This window comes from Protomyctophum parallelum (assembly GCF_964188405.1).
Source record: "Protomyctophum parallelum genome assembly, chromosome: 5".
Lineage (NCBI taxonomy): Eukaryota > Metazoa > Chordata > Actinopteri > Myctophiformes > Myctophidae > Protomyctophum > Protomyctophum parallelum.
In genome coordinates this window covers 14703105-14722584 of record NC_139702.1, presented here as the reverse complement: position 1 = coordinate 14722584, position 19480 = coordinate 14703105, and the positions used below count along the sequence as shown (strand labels likewise).

The following is a 19480-nucleotide window of genomic DNA, read 5'->3' as shown; positions in this document are numbered from 1 at the left end:
TATTAAAGCAAAGAATAGAAGAGAGAAAATATGAAGGTTGGGTAGAAACCTTGTACGTCCAAAACGGTTACTTTTCTGGACCAAAAAACAACTGATCCAATATAATAATCTGTGTTCCAATGTTATTATTTAGTCACAAGCTCTTGCTGATACTTCACTGGTTCGATATATTAGAAAAACAGAATACTATATGTTAAATATTCAATAATGGATTATCTTTGCCTCGTGAGATTGGCCATTTGCTACTTGTGTGTGACACTGTAGCATGACCAAGTAAGGACATTAATTTACAAAAGAAGGTTGAACTATGGAGATACAAGGTTTCTGTCCGACAGCCAAGGATAATAAACTACGCTCACTTACCTTCAATATCAGCACTAAACAAAACACACACACCAACCAAGGAAGCAAATGACACAGCGGCCATCATTTGCTTCCTCTTGTTAGTTTGCACAGACCTACAGCATAGTAAGCTGTAAACACAGTGTTAAGGGGCTACATGCTACCATAATGTCACAAGACATAAATCACACACCTCCACATCACATAAAACACTAGTGAAGAACTAGGGCAATAGATAGGCAAAATAGCAAAATGCGATTAAAAACTATGACAACAAACAATAAATAACTTTATTAAATCCAAAGAATAGAGAAGAGAAAGGAGACACAAGAGAACATACATATGTGATGTGGATGTGGACAGACTTTACCCGTAAATTATGTTAAACGATAAATAAATCACATGCCTCCACAAACATCACATAACGGTGATGTGGACTGGCATTATACACACAAATTAAGTGAAACTATACATGGCACGAAAGACAACCTACGGTATGGTAGCATGTAGCCCACTTAAACAAGCAGCAGGAATCAGACGGTTAACTAACCTTCACTGTTAACAGCACCCAGCAGTGGCAACAGCATAGAGTTCACCCAGCAGTGGCAACAGCATAGAGTTCACACCTCGAGTCAGCTTCACTTTCTGAAATGGCAGGGGAAAAGAAAATTAGTTGTCGGCCTACAGGATGACATTTTGGAAGTCATAACAGTCACTGACAGGGCTGTGTCACCATTATTACACACATTATAGGGCTATAATCTGCCTTGTGCAACCATTTATTTTATGAAGCCTAAAAGCTAAAAAGGAAACTTCGTATTCATATGTTCAACAGCAAACACAATTGTTAATCGCAATCCTTTGTATGACAATGAATGGTCAACTTAACATGTTGTAATGGTGACACAGCCCTAGTTTCTACTACAGCCACATGTAATCCAGGTACGTACCGTGGGGGGCATTCCGTCGCTCGGTTGAAGATAGCCGGTATTAATAGAGCCACGTAGGTTGTATGGCACAATACGTCCCGAGCACCGTACGCCTCGTAATCTCAGGGAGCGTTCGTTGACACCGTTATACGTTTCAGCCCAGCCGAGTAGACTATTACCAATACCAGCTATCTCCTGATGACTGCATCCAAGGTCACATGATCAACCTGTAAGACACAAACATACACCAACATTACTCTTTATCCAGATTTTATACATTGTAGAAAATACAGCGAGGAAATTCTTGCATTTTTCTTTTGCAACCAGATCTTAGTTTAATGATGTTTGTATGCATTTTTAGATATTTCAGTATTTCAAAGAGTCCATGGACTCCATGATGTCATAGACACTGGGCTCACTTCCTTCCTGGACTACATGTCGTCTCAGCAAGACAGCCCTCCCCCTATCCACAAGGAGGAGCAGTGGACCAACGCATTGTGGGAATTGTAGTTCAGGAAGGAAGTGAGCCATGGACACTAGTGATCGACCGATAATCGGCCACGGCCGATTATCGGCTTCGATATTCATGATTTTAATTAATATCGGTATCGGTGCTAAAAACAAATAATCGGAAAAAAAACGGCCGATTATTATATTTCTCATAAATGCGCAAACATGGTGAAACAACCACTTTCATTGAAAATCCGGTAGAGTACGGTTGTAAGGAAATGTATAGCTGCGTGTCTGACTCTCCCAGTGCTCCACCCCCGGAGGAGTAGACACGGCTTAGCTCCGCTCTACAGACTGACGTCTCCTCTCTCTCTCTCTCTCACACACACACACACACACACACGGAGTCAGAGAGAGGGCCACTGCAGGGAGGAGGCTACTAACCTTGTAACGATAAAAAGCTTTGCTGTTTTCATCTTCAATTAACCAAAATAAAATCCACACGTGAGAGGGACAGAGTCACAGAGAGCAGTGGTAGAACTACGTTAGCCAAGCTAGCTGCTGCCTGCTAACGCTGCAAACAACAGCTGTAACACGTTGTATTGATTGCCTGTTGTGTCCGTGTGTCTGTGTGTGTGTGCGCGCGCGCGCGCGTGCGTGTCAGCCAACTGAAGGACAACGTTTTTTCCCCCCATCCTGACCAGCCTAATATGATTATTGCATGTTGGCTATAATTAGTTGCCAATAACTTTATTGTTGGCCAGTGTTTTGAGACATATTGTCTTTTATTGCTATAAAATGAATGGTAAAAACAAATTCTACATGCATTAAAAAAGTGGCCAGTGATCTTGAAAGTGGCAAACAAGGTCACATGGCTTTGGAGAGTTTGGGCAGCAGATCTACAAGTTCTCAACATGTTATGCTGCAATGTGCTGTGGGCTTGTAGATCACCAATTTTGATAAACTAGTAGTGCCTCTACAGCCCATTGGGCACTCACCTACTTGGAACGATGCAAGTTGGAAATGAATGCCCCACCCAGTAATTATGTCTGTCTCCCTTTTATGCCCATATATGGAGTTCTTTGTAAGGCATGCCCAAATAGGGAGTATAGGCAGCCAGCTTGTGGAGTTCTGTCTGGGCTCGGTCCAGATCCCGGGCAGAGGCCTTTTTGGGGCGGTTCTGGACAATTACACACACACACACACACACACACACACACACTTGGTGCATTCATAGATAAATATATAGATAGATACATACATAGATACATGCATATATATGCTGCTACAGTACATGCAATTTAAAAAAAAGCTGCATTTGATGGAGGGGGGGAAGTGTTACTGAAACGATGTTGGTGCTTCTTATAAGCGATAAATATCAATAATGCATTTAAAGGAATTCTTGTGTTGGAATTTATGTTACTGTAAAAACTTTTTTTTTTAACTTAAATAATCGGCTCATAATCGGCTATCGGCTTTTTGATTTGTCCACTAATCGGTGATCGGAAATATCGGCCAAAAACCATATCGGTCGATCACTAATGGACACTATGAAATAGTAAAATATCTAAAAACACATAAAAACCCCAGGAAAGTGTTTCTCAAAAATCATTCAAACAAGATCTGGTTGCACAAGGGGTGAAGTGGCCCTTTAAAGTTGAAATCAAGTTGCCCTGTATGGTAGAAATAGACTTGTAGATCTGCTACCTTTGAATTCTGAGAAGTTTGTACATTTGAGTTTTCCATCCAGCAGAGAGACATTTAGTTTTGCTTAACCTTATGAATGTGTCTGAGCCACAGTTACAACTTGTGTTACCATTATGTACTAAAGTAAAAGGGTATGGCATCATGATGACCAAATGTACTTAATTATGCAGAATGTCCCATTTCAAATGTTTGAAAGGAAAAAAGTAATCTGAAAATAGCAGATCTACAATCTCACGAGTCACAATGCATTGCATCACAATGCATTGTGAGATTGTAGATCAGCTACTTCCAAATGGCCAAAATGTGGTTGTGGTTGTAGCCCAGTGGTAAATTGCTGCAGCTAAAAGGATTTTTTTTAAAGAATCCAAATCTACAAAACAACTAGTAAAGTGTCCAAATAATAGAATATAAAAGTACAATATTGCCCACAGTACTTCAGTAGATGTAATTATTTACTTTCCACCTGTTTGTTAATTTGTTTGTGTCTCAAAAAGTACCAACACATTCCTCATTTGTTGTCCTTTTAGAGTCACAATAAACAACCAACAGTCCTAACAACACTAATGTTTAAACAATAACAGAGTTAATGTTGGCTAAAAACCATGCGGTTCTCAAACAAACCTTACCTTCCAGCAGCTACCCCAAACACTGCTACGCACCGTGTGCGGCTCCATTTTAAATCATAAGCCCCGCCTACTGTATCCGGGACTAGACCGTCGGTCATTGGTCCGTCAGAGTGAATGGATCACAGCTGTGTGGATTTACAAGCCACACGCATGCTCGCGCACCACGCACGCACGCACGCACGACATACATACAGACAGACAGACAGACAGACAGACAGACAGACAGACAGATTGTATACATTATATAATTTGTGGGTCCAAAATACCCAAAAATTATATAATATGAAAAGGTTTGTCAAGAACTGCTGCATCCATAATAATCTTCAGACACATGCAGTGTCTGCTGGTGAACACTAGATAGCATCCCAGTCTGTCCATGACAAACGACTTTAAACATGTAGTTTCACCTGCTCTCTCTCTCTCTCTCTCTCTCTCTCTCTCTCTCTCTCTCTCTCTCTCTCTCTCTCCCCAACAGCACAACTTTTGGCATGCTACTAGTCCTACATACTTACGCCTAGAGACCCCATTCAAAACTATTTAGGTTCATCTTATGCTGGACATGTTTGCCTGAAAAGGAATCTTTGAAATATTTCATAGTTTTAGAAATATAGTGGTTTCAAATTTGAGACATTTATAAAAGGGCTCAATGGCAGCTCTGTGGCATGTCAAAATCACTTTCACCTAGAAACTCCATTCACACTTTGTATAAGTCATCTTACTGTGGGCACACATGCTGGAACCTTTTACTTTGAAATGTTTTGTAGTTTCTGAGTTATTTAACTTAAACGCCCAATGCATTCTCAATGGCAACAGGACAAACTTTGGCATGCTACTAGTCCTACATACTTACACCTAGGAACCCCATTAAAACCTATTCAGGTTCATCTTACATCGAGGTTCATCTTACGGTGGACATGTTTGCCTGAAAAGGAATCTTTGAAATGTTTCGTAGTTTTAGAAATATAGTGCTTTCAAATTTGAGACATTTATAATGGGGCTCAATGGTGCCAAAAAATCACTTTCACCTAAACTCTGATCTCCATACTTTGTTTTCAGTTGTTTTCCTTTTTCCTTGTTCTATGAGTCTCTTGGTGGATCCAGTAGGTGGTGGTGGCGGCATGAGAGTTGAACCTGCAACCTGCAGTGCAAACATCCAGCTATCAGCAATCTATCCACTCCACCAAAAGTAAAGTTTCAGAGTGAAGAGCAGAGTGGGGTTTGAATCATGTGGACAGACGTTTAACACTGTGGTCTATCGTTCTCCTCTCTTTTATCTGACTAACATCCATGATAACAAGGCACGTGCAGAGGGCGGGCTTGAGCACCTGCCCTTTTTTAGAAAGTGCTCTTTCCCAAAAATAATGCCACATAAGGGCATGTGGGGGACCAATACGAGCCTATGTGGGGGCAAATAAGGGCTTGTGGAGGGCCAATAGCGCGTTGCAGTCCCACCCCCTTTCAGAACGACGAGTGGCCCAGGAAATGAATCCCAATGCATTTTGCCCATAGGCTTTTCTTAAAGTATTTATTTAAAGACGGTTACGCCGCGGACAAAGCCAACTCGGATCGTGACAAATCATGACAATGAACACAATGTTTTGGGCCGATCAAATAATTTATAAGAAGAAAAACAAAACAAATAGTGTTGTCTCCTGCCTTTATTTTCTTCTTTCTAATGGCCCTTCAAGACGAACATTTGACAAGTAATGATAATTCCACTATCGTAATGAATTATCTTTTAATGCGCTGGCTGCCATCAGTCAGTTTTAGTTTCAGACTAATGGAAACATATTGCTTATTTTACTGTCCAATGACATGAAATGGCACAAGGGACGGACTCCACAAAAAGACCACCCCCAAAAATCTTCCTTTCATTTCAAAACTAAACTCAAACTCAACCCAACTTTATTGACACATCACAGGCTCACAAAGTGGGTTACAATCTTTGTTGTACACAAGCTGCTCAATCAGTTGCCATTTCAAGAAAGGTAGAAAGCGATAAAGGAACAAACACACACACATATGTAATATATACAGTATATTTGAGGTCATGAATATGCAACAATACTGTTACATTTCAGTTCATGTAATGGTGGCAATAAAATACCCAATAACGTGGGCCAATAATATGCAAATAAACTATCATACAATACTATCGTACAATATAGTACAAAAAGGTTTCACATAGAATATTTAATTACAAAAAGAAAACATTTTAACAGTACTGTGTTGTACATCCATGACACAACATCGTGTCATGGTTCATTCAACCAACATTTCCCCGGTCCAAAGTACCTTGAGAGTGAAATAAAATAAACTAAATGTTTGACTGTTTACAGTACCAGTTGCAATACCAGTTACAAAAAAATTACATTTGTTTTCTGCTTAAGGTTGCCCATTAAAATCTGTTACAGCTATTCACCCAGATTGAATTACATTGAATCCTATACATTTTAAAAGTTACTTCCCATCAAAAGGAAAACAATTTGCTGAAACCAATAATACAAAATATGTGTAGTACATCATTCGCAAACTTGTCCCCTGTTCAACAGGGGAGGAGGCCATTTGGAAAACCTTTTTTCCACCTGTTTAAGGCAATTTTGTCTGTCTATAAAGTATTAACTTCCTGGACACATCAACAGCTAAATAAAACGTTTCATAACAACATTCAGTCACGACAGGAGGTGGGCTACTTTCTGTAAATGCATCAATTGTACAGTAAATTTGAGATTATGGCAAAATGTATTCTGAAATAGAAGTTTGTTGACTCACAGGAATCACATTTGCAACTTTGCATTAAAAATATAGACAACCTTAAAGTGGCTGCAATAGTACACTTAGGTTAGAAAGAGTCTGAATGCATACAAACTTTATACTGTACGCGCACAGTGACAGTCACTGAAATGTTCACTGTTTGTTAAATGTTTAAGGTTTACTAAGCCTTATTTTGTCACCGAACACACACACACACACAAACACAAACACACAGTCACACACAGTCACACACACACACAGTCACACACACACACAGTCACACACACACACACACACACACACACACACACACACACACACACACACACACACACACACACACACACACACACACACACACACACACACACACACACACACACACACGTCTCAGGGTAGTTACAGTACATTATAGCTATTTGTAATGTTATCACGACACATAAATCACTCCTTGGCTCATATTCTTGTAAAATGTGACACAAAAATCTTATGTTAACTATAGTAACTGTCACCGACTAGTCAATACATTCAAATGTTTTTTTTCTTTTCTCAATCATAAAAAAAACGAACCAATTTAGGAGCAAAAGCTGATCTTGAATGACAGTTTTCCAAAACCAAGTCATTGCAGAACCGATACTCGGGGGTAGAGTGGCCGGTAGGGCTAGGCCAGATGGTAACCGCCAGGTTCCCAGTTCGATCCCTGTGGGCTCCCCCAGAGTCGGTGTCGAAGTGTCCTTGAGCAAAGACTCTGAACCCCCTTAATTCTCCCGATGAGCAGATTTGGATTTCCTCCGCCATCGGTGTGTGAATGTGTATTTGAACGTTTATGTAAAGCGCTTTGGATAAAGGCGCTAAATAAATGCACCCGTTTCACATGGCTCCCGGACAGAGAATACCATTGCTACCAGTGTTGTTTTTGGCAGCAAATTTCTATTTTAGTTTTAGTCATAGTCTCTTGAATAGTTTTCACTTAGTTTTAGTCACATTTTTGTCGCCTGGAATGTTCTAGTGTTTAGTCTAGTTTTAGTCGACTAAATCTACAGTTGATTTAGTCGACTAAATTGTGTTTTGACAGGCCTTGATGCCGTTGTAATGACATATTTTACACTTTGGTTGCATGCTGAAAATTTTCAGCATGCAACCCAGCATAAGACTGGATCTCTTGTCCACTGGTCCCTTCCTAACATTTTAGTCTAGTTTGTATTTGTTGACGAAATTGTCAGTATATTTAGTCTCAGTTTTAGTCATCATAGATTCGTTTTTATTTAGTTTTAGTCAGTGAAAAAAGGTAGTCGACGATCATTTTTCGTCTTAGTTTTAGTCGACGAAAACAACACTGATTGCTACTATGAACGTAGCAATGGTACAGTAGATGGATGTGTTGTGGACGTCTGGTCGATACCAGATTATTAACAGACATTTTGCCAATAGCAATGTGCGAAAAAGGAGAAAAGTCTCACCTTACGTTTCATTTGATCTTATTCATCAATATCTTTGACAGAATCCCTTTCAGTCATGATGTGTGGCATGGGGCATCCCCTGCATCTACCTGTGACCTATGTATCCAATTATACATACACACACAAAAAGAAAAAAACTAAATTATCTTCAACGTAGACGTAGGTCTGCCATTTTCTTTTTTTTATCGTGAAAATGTGGTGCAAATCTTTGAAATTAGAGTGAACGTTTGTAACTCAAATATTTGCTTCTGGAAGGGGGGGGGGGGTGGTCGGTCCCTGGAACAACACATTTTCAGATGGGGGGAGGGGAGGGTCGGCGGCCAAATACAGATAATTCTGGAGGTCCTCGACCTTGTGAACATTTTTGAGAACCAACCGGACATATATAGAAACGTGTTGTTTTTTGTGTCAGCATTTTGTGGAATCGCCCTAACCCCTCATGGTTCTCTAAATTAACGTTACAGACCACGTTAACCCATTCTGACCGGGAACCCATTTTGGTGTTAGCATCATGTCGTGCTTTAGCCATTGAAAAACAGCAGATCTACAAGCTCATAGCGCGCCACCGAGTGGCGCGCTACGAGCTTGTAGGTCTGCTATTTTTGAAAAATCGAAGAACGACTGACTTTGATTTTTAGAATCTGATCTCAGGTACCAGAATGGGTTAATCAGACCAGTGTGTGTCCAGTCAGTGGAAACCTCGTAATTAATCTGATCTCAGGTCAGAACGGGGTCAACACAGGTGCGTCTTCATGTGCCTCTCCAGGTGCGAGGTGCGCGAGAAGCGTCGGTAGCAGACGGGGCAGGTGAAGGGGCGGAAGCCGGTGTGCAGCAGCTTGTGGCGCAGCAGGTGGCTGCGGCGGATGAAGCTCTTGCCGCACTGCTCGCAGTGCTGCGTGCGCTCGCCCGTGTGCGTGACAGCGTGCCGCTTCAGCTCGCTCTGGTAGGAGAAGCCCTTGCCGCAGAACTCGCAGACCACCTTGAACGGAGCGCCGCCGCCGTCGCCGTTGTTGTTGCTCCGTTGCGCCCCCTGGTGGTGGTGGTGGTGGTGCTGGTGGCCGAAGATGATGCCTTCGTCCGAGACGTGATGGTGTCCTCCTCTCCGCAGCAGAGACAGGTCGGGCAGCATGTCGCACGGCCCTCCGTAGTCGCCCCCGGGGTACATTTGGTGGCCCGCGGCTCCTAGTGCACATGGATGGGTGTCAGTGTTTGATTTAGGGCCGATTCATACTCCTATTTTACCGCTGTTTCGGCGCTGTAGTGCCGAAATGATTTCGGCTCGTCAGAAATTTTCAGTAGCACCGAAGAGCCGACTTTACGACAGTACCCGCCCCCCCGAACCTCAAATGACGTCACATTGTTGGCTCTAGAGTCAAATGACGTCACATTGTAGGCTCTACAGAGCCAAATGACGTCACATTGTAGGCTCTACAGAGCCAAATGACGTCACATTGTAGTCTCTACAGAGCCAAATGACGTCACATTGTAGTCTCTACAGAGCCAAATGACGTCACATTGTAGGCTCTACAGAGCCAAATGACGTCACATTGTAGGCTCTACAGAGCCAAATGACGTCACATTGTAGGCTCTACAGAGCCAAATGACGTCACATTGTAGTCTCTACAGAGCCAAATGACGTCACATTGTAGTCTCTAAAGAGCCAAATGACGTCACATTGTAGGCTCTACAGAGCCAAATGACGTCACATTGTAGGCTCTACAGAGCCAAATGACGTCACATTGTAGGCTCTACAGAGCCAAATGAGGTCACATTGTAGGCTCTACAGAGCCAAATGACGTCACATTGTAGGCTCTACAGAGCCAAATGACGTCACATTGTAGGCTCTACAGAGCCAAATGACGTCACATTGTAGGCTCTACAGAGCCAAATGACATCACATTGTAGGCTCTACAGAGCCAAATGACGTCACATTGTAGGCTCTACAGAGCCAAATGACGTCACATTGTAGGCTCTACAGAGCCAAATGACGTCACATTGTAGGCTCTACAGAGCCAAATGACGTCACATTGTAGGCTCTACAGAGCCAAATGACGTCACATTGTAGTCTCTACAGCGCCGAACTGACTTTTATTCGGCTCTAAAATAAGAGTATGAATCGGCCCTTAGTCATGGGGCTATATCTTGCGCCACCCCTTAACTCTTATTCCTAAACGAATTTGCCATTTTTTCTTTTTACCATTATTTTACCAAACCCTTTTAAAATAGTTCAAATAGCCGATCTACAAGCTTACAATGTCTCGATGTACAGTAGATCGGCTAGTTGAACTATTTTATTTGTTTTTCAAAATCTTTGGAATAAAACTTAATTTAGTTTTTTTTAGTCTCAGTTTTAGTTGCTAGTCTAGGTTTAGTCGACTAAATATATGATATTTTTTAGTCGACTACATCTGCAGTTTTGTCGGCAAGTTTTTGTTTTGATGCCGTCGTATATACAGTATGGCTGATTTTTACACTCGCTGAAAATAGCCACCAATAGCAACCAAGTGTAAAATGACTTGTACTGGATCTCTTGTCCACTAACTAGTCCCTTCCTAACATTTTAGTCTAGTTTTTATGTGTCGACGAAATTGTCAATATAATTAGTCTTAGCTTTAGTTTTCATTTCGACGAACATTTTAATATACCTGGATTAGAGATGTCCGATCGGCCCTTATTTGGTCATATCGGTTCATATCTGTATCGGCAGATATGCCAGTCTAACCAGCGATCTGACACAGGGGTAAGGGGTCGACACTATGCCAGTCTAACCAGCGATCCGACACAGGGGTAAGGGGTCGACACTATGCCAGTCTAACCAGCGATCCGACACAGGGGTAAGGGGTCGACACTATGCCAGTCTAACCAGCGATCCGACACAGGGGTAAGGGGTCGACACTATGCCAGTCTAACCAGCGATCCGACACAGGGGTAAGGGGTCGACACTATGCCAGTCTAACCAGCGATCCGACACAGGGGTAAGGGGTCGACACTATGCCAGTCTAACCACAGATCCGACACAGGGGTAAGGGGTCGACACTATGGAAGTCTAACCAGCGATCCGACACAGGGGTAAGGGGTCGACACTATGGCAGGTAAATACAAATTTGGGGCATGTGGAGTTTGCTTTCGAGTTGCCCAAACGGCAAGTGCACATTTGAGTGAGGAGTCTGCTATAAACACAACACGAGATATATAGCTAGATAAACACTATTCCCAGACTTAAAAATAAGATATATTTTTATGAATATTATTCTCTGGTATCTGTATCGGCTAACACAGATATGGTTGTATCGGTATCAGATCGGAAAGGAAAAATCACACCCGTGTGCACAAACACATAGGTAGGTAGGTAGGTAGGTAGGTGGGTGAACGAACACATAGGTAGGTAGGTAGGTAGGTAGGTAGGTAGGTAGGTAGGTAGGTAGGTGGGTGGGTGAACGAACACATAGGTAGGTAGGTAGGTAGGTAGGTGGGTGAACGAACACATAGGTAGGTCAACATTGAGTGGTCTTTGCACCACATCAAAAAGGGGACGTCATCCCTAACCTGGATGCAGCTGGAAGGCCAGATGTATGGCGGGATCGTCCTGATCCTCCCGGGAGGACGGCGGGTCCAGGTCGATGCTCTCCGGCTCCCTCTTGATGAGGACGCCCACGTCGTCGTCGTCGTCGTCGCCGCCGCCGCCGCCGTCGTCGGCGAGCTGGTCTAGACACGCCGCGATGTTGAGCTGCTGCCGGTGGTCGTCTGGATGGTGCTGCTCTTTGCTCTCCTCCGGGAGGTGGAAGTGCCACTCTGCCGGGGAGCCCCCCATGCTCAGCTCGGCTGGGTGGTGGTGGTGGTGGGATACCAGCGGAGAGGCACAGGGTTGTGCTGCAGAAAAGAGGGAGATGGGTTTTTTTATAATATTTTTTATCCCACGATTTTTGTAACCCATTTCTCACCCCCTGTGTCAATTATCTAATGTGATCCTGGGCTCTACACAGCCTCCGCCAACCTGGGGAGAGCAACGGACTTGAACTCATGCTTCCTCCATGCCTGAGTGTCCAAGTTGCTCCTTTACACCTGACAGGGGGGAGTTTCCCTGGTTGGATGTAGCGCGTGGAAGGAACACGTTATTCCAACCAGTTTCTTTCCCCTCCATCAGGTGCCCCGGCTGGCCAGGGGGAGGCAGTTTAGAGACCAGGATTACTGCATGTTTTTTGTGAGGGTACCTACCTACCCTAGGGGACACGGGGAGAACATGCTAACTCCACACAGAAAGGCCACACAGAAAAGGGAGATAGATGATTGATGACGGTGATCAGAAAATCATGGCTATTCTGACAAAGATAGTAATCAGAAACATGGTAAGGTAATGTTCGTCTGGCAGTTCATGACCTGTGTTTAACCCATTCTTGACCTGAGATCAGATTCTAACGCACAGAAGAATGGTGGGTTCTTTAACGCATTTTGACCTGAGATCAGATTCTAACTCACGTTGATTAGCGGTTGATTAGACGTCTATATATAGACGGTCTATATATAGACGTCTAATCAACCGCTAATCAACGTCTGATCTAAGAATAGACGTCTAAAAAAACTTTCATTTTTTATCCCATTTTTAGAGAGCTCTTTAGACGAATATTAGACGTCTATTAGACCAAAAACTGCTCAGTGGGAATGCTTAAAACACCCAAAAGGGGTTAACATGATGATTGTCAGTGATGCGAATGACTGGATATGGACAACAATAACAATATTGGATAATAATAATAATAATAAGCCAAAATCATGTTTGAAATGGCTCCTCCTCTCCATTCACACCTTTCTCCGCTGCCTTGTTGCCACGAAGTCGCTCATTTTTGACGCTTCCCAGTTCAGTTTTATAGTCCGTCCGTGTCACACTTCCCTGCGGCACACACAAACAAACAAACAAACAAAAGTGCAATATTGAGCATGCACAATTTAGACATTCTTCAGTTCATTTTGACCCGGGAACGATTCTATGAATTTCTTCTAAATCCTGACAGTTTTCTGAAAAAGCTATGTCTTCTATGTCAGTCGTTCTTCCGGTTTTTCAAAAATAGCAGACCTACAAGCTTGTAGATTGGAGCTTGTAGATCTGCTATTTTTCCAATAGCTAAAGCATAACATAATGCTTACACCAAAAGGGGTTCCCGCCCCAAAATGGGTTAATTCATTGTGCGTAGAGTAGAGTAGAGCTCGATACCTGATACCCGAAAAAACAACCTCATTGACCACCCGAAATCAATAATCTATGGGCTTATCAAGCCTGTTATCGAGCATATAGCGGCCCATGACGTCATGTATAAACAATCAAGACAAGAGGCGGTCAAGAAATAAATGTAATCCTCCACGCTGGCACAAACATGTCGGTCTAAAAGTGCATCGATACGCCTGCCAACCAGCACTGTACGGGGGGAAAGAATTACACATATTAACCCGTTAACAGTTTCTTTAAAACAGTTTTACTGGAACCAGGAATGGTTTAATCCAGGTTACTGTCGCTGCGATATACGACATAACCGCCTTTTGTTTTATGTGTTTAATCCGCCGTATTGTAATAAATAAAAATAAACTCTGTCTTTGCCGCGGAGATAGAGACTAGATGCTTTCGTTTTGATAACGAAGCCGGAAATCGTCACATGCTGTGGGCTGCTAGGGCTTCTGGGAAATTGAGGCCAATGCAAATTAATGGGGTACAACGCCTCATGGAGGCGGGTCTTGTGTGCGTCTTCTGGGTGCACCAAGATGGTGGATGATACGCTCGGATCACAATAAACCAAGGGACCTTTTTTGACCTGAGATCAGATTCTAAAAATGTCAGTCGTTCTTCGATTTTTCAAAAAATAGCAGACCTACAAGCTCGTAGCGCGCCACTCGGTGGTGCGCTATGAGCTTGTAGATCTGCTATTTTTCAATAGCTAAAGCATAACATGATGCCAACACCAAAATGGGTTCCCGTTCAGAATGGTTTTAAAAAAATAAAGGAGCTCCATCCCCACTCATCATCATTATGATATTCATAACATAAAACATATGATAAATCAATCAAATTAATTAATTAACAGTAAAACATACATCCTCTTCTGGCTCCTCTTCGGTTTGCGTCGCGGCCACCGCCTTGTTATGGCGCCAGCCAGCAGGGGGTGCTGGGGGACAACGAGCTGCGCTGCTTTGGGTCAAAGCTGCCAGTAGACCTGCTTCATTGTTTCCTACAGTATGACAGAGACAGTGATGGAAAGAGGTTTTCAATGTCGCCCAGGGCCAGGACCCAGGGGGGGGGGGGGGGGCTTTTAGATGGGACCCAGGGGGGTCCTTTTAGATGGACCCAGGGACATTTTATGAGTCCTACTTCAACAACATTAGAGTACAGTAATGAATACAGTATTGCATCCCAGGAGTCAGTATGCAGGCTGTAGTGTAGAGCGCCGAAGTTCTGACGTCACTCACTCATCCCTTCGATTCCCCCCCACCCTGGTTCACAGAAGTAATTTCTCTATGGAGAATAACATGGGGTGATCTTAACACATTGACTGCCATTGCCAAAGATCTTTGTCAATTGAAGCCTAATTTTGATACTGACGCTGTCCGCCATTGACAAAGATCTTTGTCAATTGAAGCCTAATTTTGATACTGACGCTCACTGCCATTGACTGAGATTTCAGTCAATTGCACTTTCGGTGCATTCGGTCGAGCGACCCATAATGCTACTCACGTTAGCCTGTTAGCTAGCTGTGTTGTTAGCACAACATTGGATCGTCCATCTTAGATCGCCTATCCATTTCTTTCAACTGCTTTTATACTGCTAACTGACAGGAAATGGCGGCTTTTCAAAATAAGAGCTCAAATTTAAAAAAATTCTGGCAGTATTAAATCCTAATTTTTCAATAAATGCTGGCAGTAATTAGATCCTAATTTTTCAATAAATGGTAGCAGTCAATGTGTTAATATCGTCTACTATAAGCATTGTGGTCCAAAAATAAACAAGCTGTCTCTGCGTTATTGTCAAGGAGGTGTCTCAGTATCGTTTGAGACTGTCAGTCACTCATATATGATCCAGGCTGTTTCTAGCGAAAATGTAACTAATTCGACAGCAGTAACAATAGCGTTTTCTCTCAGTCAGTTGATTCTTCATATCCATATGAGTGAAGCGGCCGGGATGACATGTTTATTTTTCAAACACAGTTCTTATTATGAGGCAATCTAAAATCTCCCCTATGGGGATTACAATGCAAATAAAAAGTACATGAACCCGTGGATTTTCGCCCTCTACCGATATTGACATCAAGACTTGGGTGCTCTATTTGCATCACTGCAGTGGTGGGAAAAAGTACTCAAAGATGTCTTGAAAACGTGTAATGAGACATTCTGCATAACTTCGATGCCAATACATTTGACATACTTTTAGTCAAGTACACATATTGGAAGAACAGGTAAACCGGCTTTGTAAATAATGAGGAAATGGCATGATGTTGGCTAACTTCAGGCGTTAACCCATTTTGCGCGGGAACCCATTTTGGTGTTAGCATCATGTCGTGCTTTAGCTATTGAAAAATAGCAGATCTACAAGCTCATAGCGCGCCACCGAGTGGCGCGCTACGAGCTTGTAGGTCTGCTATTTTTGAAAAATCTAAGAGCGACTGACATAGAAGACATTTTTAGAATCTGATCTCAGGTCAGAATGAAAACTGTCAGGATGTAGAAGGCATTTTTAGAATCTGATCTCAGGTCAGAATGAAAACTGTCAGGATGTAGAAGGCATTTTTAGAATCTGATCTCAGGTCAGAATGGGTTAAGATGGACTTTAATCTCTGCCAGGCCTGGTGACGCATACTGGACTCTGTCCTGGCTATTTACTGACGCATGGTACAGATAGACATGTTGATTGATTGATTGAATTATGGTATTTGTAAAGACATGATCATAATGAACATAAAAAGCATTAGTTTTATTTTATTTGACATACAAGTTACATCCCTTGGACTTCAAAACTCCCGCAATTTGATCTTGATTGCAGTTTGTACAGACGTACGGTTTACAAAGATTGTTAAAAGTTTGTGTATTCAATTCATTAAGATGCCATGCATATTTAGTGAGAGCCATTCATCAGTATAAATTATACATTCAGAGATATTATTTCCAGCTAAAACGGCAGTGCCTTTATTTATTACATTGCACTTTCAAATGACATGACTTCATTTACATGGATATTTGTGTCTCTAAAAGGCATTTTATATGTAATAGTAAAAATCAGTTACGTAAGACAAACTTTAAGTTAGCCTGTATGTTTGGACATCGTTTACTTAAAAAGCCAAATAGTGGTGGCAGTGTCTGCGATTCAACTGCCATACCACCCATTTCGGGCGGGAACCCCTTTTGGTGTTTTAAACATTATGTTATAATTTAGCTATTGAAAAATAGCAGATCTACAAGCTCATACGAGCTTGTAGGTCTGCTATTTTTGAAAACTCGAAGAGAGACATTTTTAGAAGCTGATCTCAGATCAGAATGAAAAACTGTCAGGACGTAGAAGACATTTTTAGAATCTGATCTCAGGTCAGAATGAAAAACTGTCAGGATGTAGAAGACATTTTTAGAATCTGATCTCAGGTCAGAATGGGTTAACAGTGAAGTTCTCCACAGCATGTCCACTCCACACATTTCACAGAGAAGACCAAATCAGACTATAATAGGATTAAAACAGCTCTGTTATCATGAGTGGTTTTAAAAGTGGACTCCCGAGATCCCCACAGCCAGCGTCCTTTGAGAGGATTCCCCAGCTAAATTAATTCATTTATTTTAGCATAAAAACTAAATCTACTGTAAATCAGTTATCTGAAAATAACCTAAGTATATCTACAAGCTCATTGTCAATACATGCAGGTGTGGTAGCTAGCCTTGGATCAACTATCATTGATTGATTGAACATTTTATGAAATGACCACCAGGGTACATTTCAAACCAAACACTTGAGGATAGACCCAGAAAAGGCACAAAGACTATACCTACATTTTCAATTCATCATGGATGCATTTGATCAAGTATGACTTTTGCTTTAGTATCATAGATACGGAAGCCAAAAGTCAGACTTGTATTGATTACAATTATGGGCTATATATTCATAATAATCACAGCACACACACACACACACACACACACACACACACACACACACACACACACACACACACACACACACACACACACACACACACACACACACACACACACACACACACACACACACACACACACACACAATAATCACAGCACAGTGAGCACACACACACACACACACACACACACACACACACACACACACACACACACACACAATAATCACAGCACAGTGAGCACACACACACACACACACACACACACACACACACAATAATCACAGCACAGTGAGCACACACACACACACACACACACACACACACACACACACACACACACACACAATAATCACAGCACAGTGAGCACACACACACACACACACACACACTTTTGATTGATTGAAATATGTATTAACAGCAGAATTACAGTACATTACAAGCACAACTCAATACAAAGACTGTTAACTGTGAGGATACACACACACACACACACACACACACACACACGAAAACGTGTGCTTTTGCATGTCCTAGCTGCTCTTACAACCAGGCTTATTTATTGCTACACAGTTTATTACTATTATTATTATTATGAATTGGTGTAATACCTATGGCGGTGTTCCTGTGCGCCTCTTCGTGGGCAGGCTGGTGCACTGAGTGGTATCGGGTCTTCAGCTGCTCCTTGAGGATGACAGCAGCACAATAGTCACTGACCAGTTTGTTGATCTCCGACACGGCAGAGATCACCAGCTTCTCCATGATGGAGGACAGCTGGGAGTGGAACACCAGCGTCTCTGACATGGCTGCAGAAACAGACAAATATAACGGAACACCAGAAAACCCCAAATAACAGACCGATAACAGGCAATTAACTGTAGTTTTTTTTTTATTATTATTGTTGTTTTAGGGGTAAAACACGATGCGCCGCCGCGGCCTGTGAGGTAAACACAGCCAGACTGCCTGGTGGGAAATATGGCTTCTTGTTCTTTTGGAGTTGTACTACTAACGGTTGGCAAACCAGTTAGATGTACATTACCGCCACCACATGGCTGGAGACAGGTAGTGTTGGTGATGTTTGAGAGGGAAAGAAAGGAGAGGAGAGGAGAGGAGAGGAGAGGAGAGGAGAGGAGAGGAGAGGAGAGGAGAGGAGAGGAGAGGAGAGGAGAGGAGAGGAAAAGAAAAGAAAAGAAAAGAAAAGAAAAGAAAAGAAAAGAAAAGAAAAGAAAAGAAAAGAAAAGAAAGGAAAGGAAAATAAAAATAAATAAGAGTAATTGAATGCAATGCAGAGAGAGAGAGAGATTTTAAGAATTAAGATTCAGAATAATCTTATATTGTCACAAACCAATTGGTTATTGTTAAGTATAAGTAAGTAAGCTGTTGTTAAAGATGTTAAAGATTGTTAAAGGTGTTTATTTTATTGCTTTTATTACTTAATTGTTTCTCTGGCAGCAAACACAATATCGCTGACTGACTGTTGACCTGGATGTGACGTCATAAATGCAGAGACACTGAACCGAGGAGGATTTGAACCCACATCCTTCAGATCACAGTCAGCCTGGACTGCAGATCACAGTCAGCCTGAACTTCAGATCACAGTCAGCCTGAACTTCAGATCACAGTCAGCCTGAACTTCAGATCACAGTCAGCCTGAACTTCAGATCACAGTCACACAGCCAGGGCACACCTGAACTTCCATGCACGGCCAAAAGAAGCTGTCTGCCGGTGTCTCTTCCGGGTTTTTAGACAGCTGGTGACAGTGAGCCTGAGTCACCATGCATATTCGGCCTGATTCATCCCAATTCTCTTTCTCCTTTAACTCAGAACAAACAACGCCGGTACAAACAAAATACACATCAAAATATGCTGTTGATTGTGGAGATGTTTGATTTAGTTAACAATTAATTTGGCTTTGTGATGCACAGCCAAGTACAACAGCTCTCGGTGTTAATGCCATCTGCATGATCCAAAGGTCAATGCAGCAGACAGTGGATTTGTTGTTAGTGTCTGCCCTGAAACTGGGAGGTTGGGGTTCGATCGAGTGTCTGCCCTGAAACTGGGAGGTTGGGGTTCGATCCCAGTCCGGGTCATTACGA

At 42.3% G+C, this 19480-nt stretch overlaps 1 protein-coding gene across 1 annotated transcript; it reads right to left on the bottom strand.

Annotated features, from left to right (window-relative positions):
* Positions 1-9001: 9001 nt before the first annotated feature.
* On the bottom strand, positions 9002-18219 carry LOC310858212 (uncharacterized protein; the record flags this gene model as incomplete). The annotated part of the gene is made up of 5 exons (XM_083764320.1): positions 17996-18219; positions 14350-14483; positions 13072-13156; positions 11815-12138; positions 9002-9450 (listed from the first exon to the last, which is right to left on the bottom strand). The coding sequence occupies exons 1-5, from the start codon at positions 18186-18188 to the stop codon at positions 9002-9004; spliced, it is 1185 nt and encodes a 394-aa protein (XP_083620446.1). The 5' UTR covers positions 18189-18219.
* Between the last annotated feature and the right edge of the window lie 1261 nt (positions 18220-19480).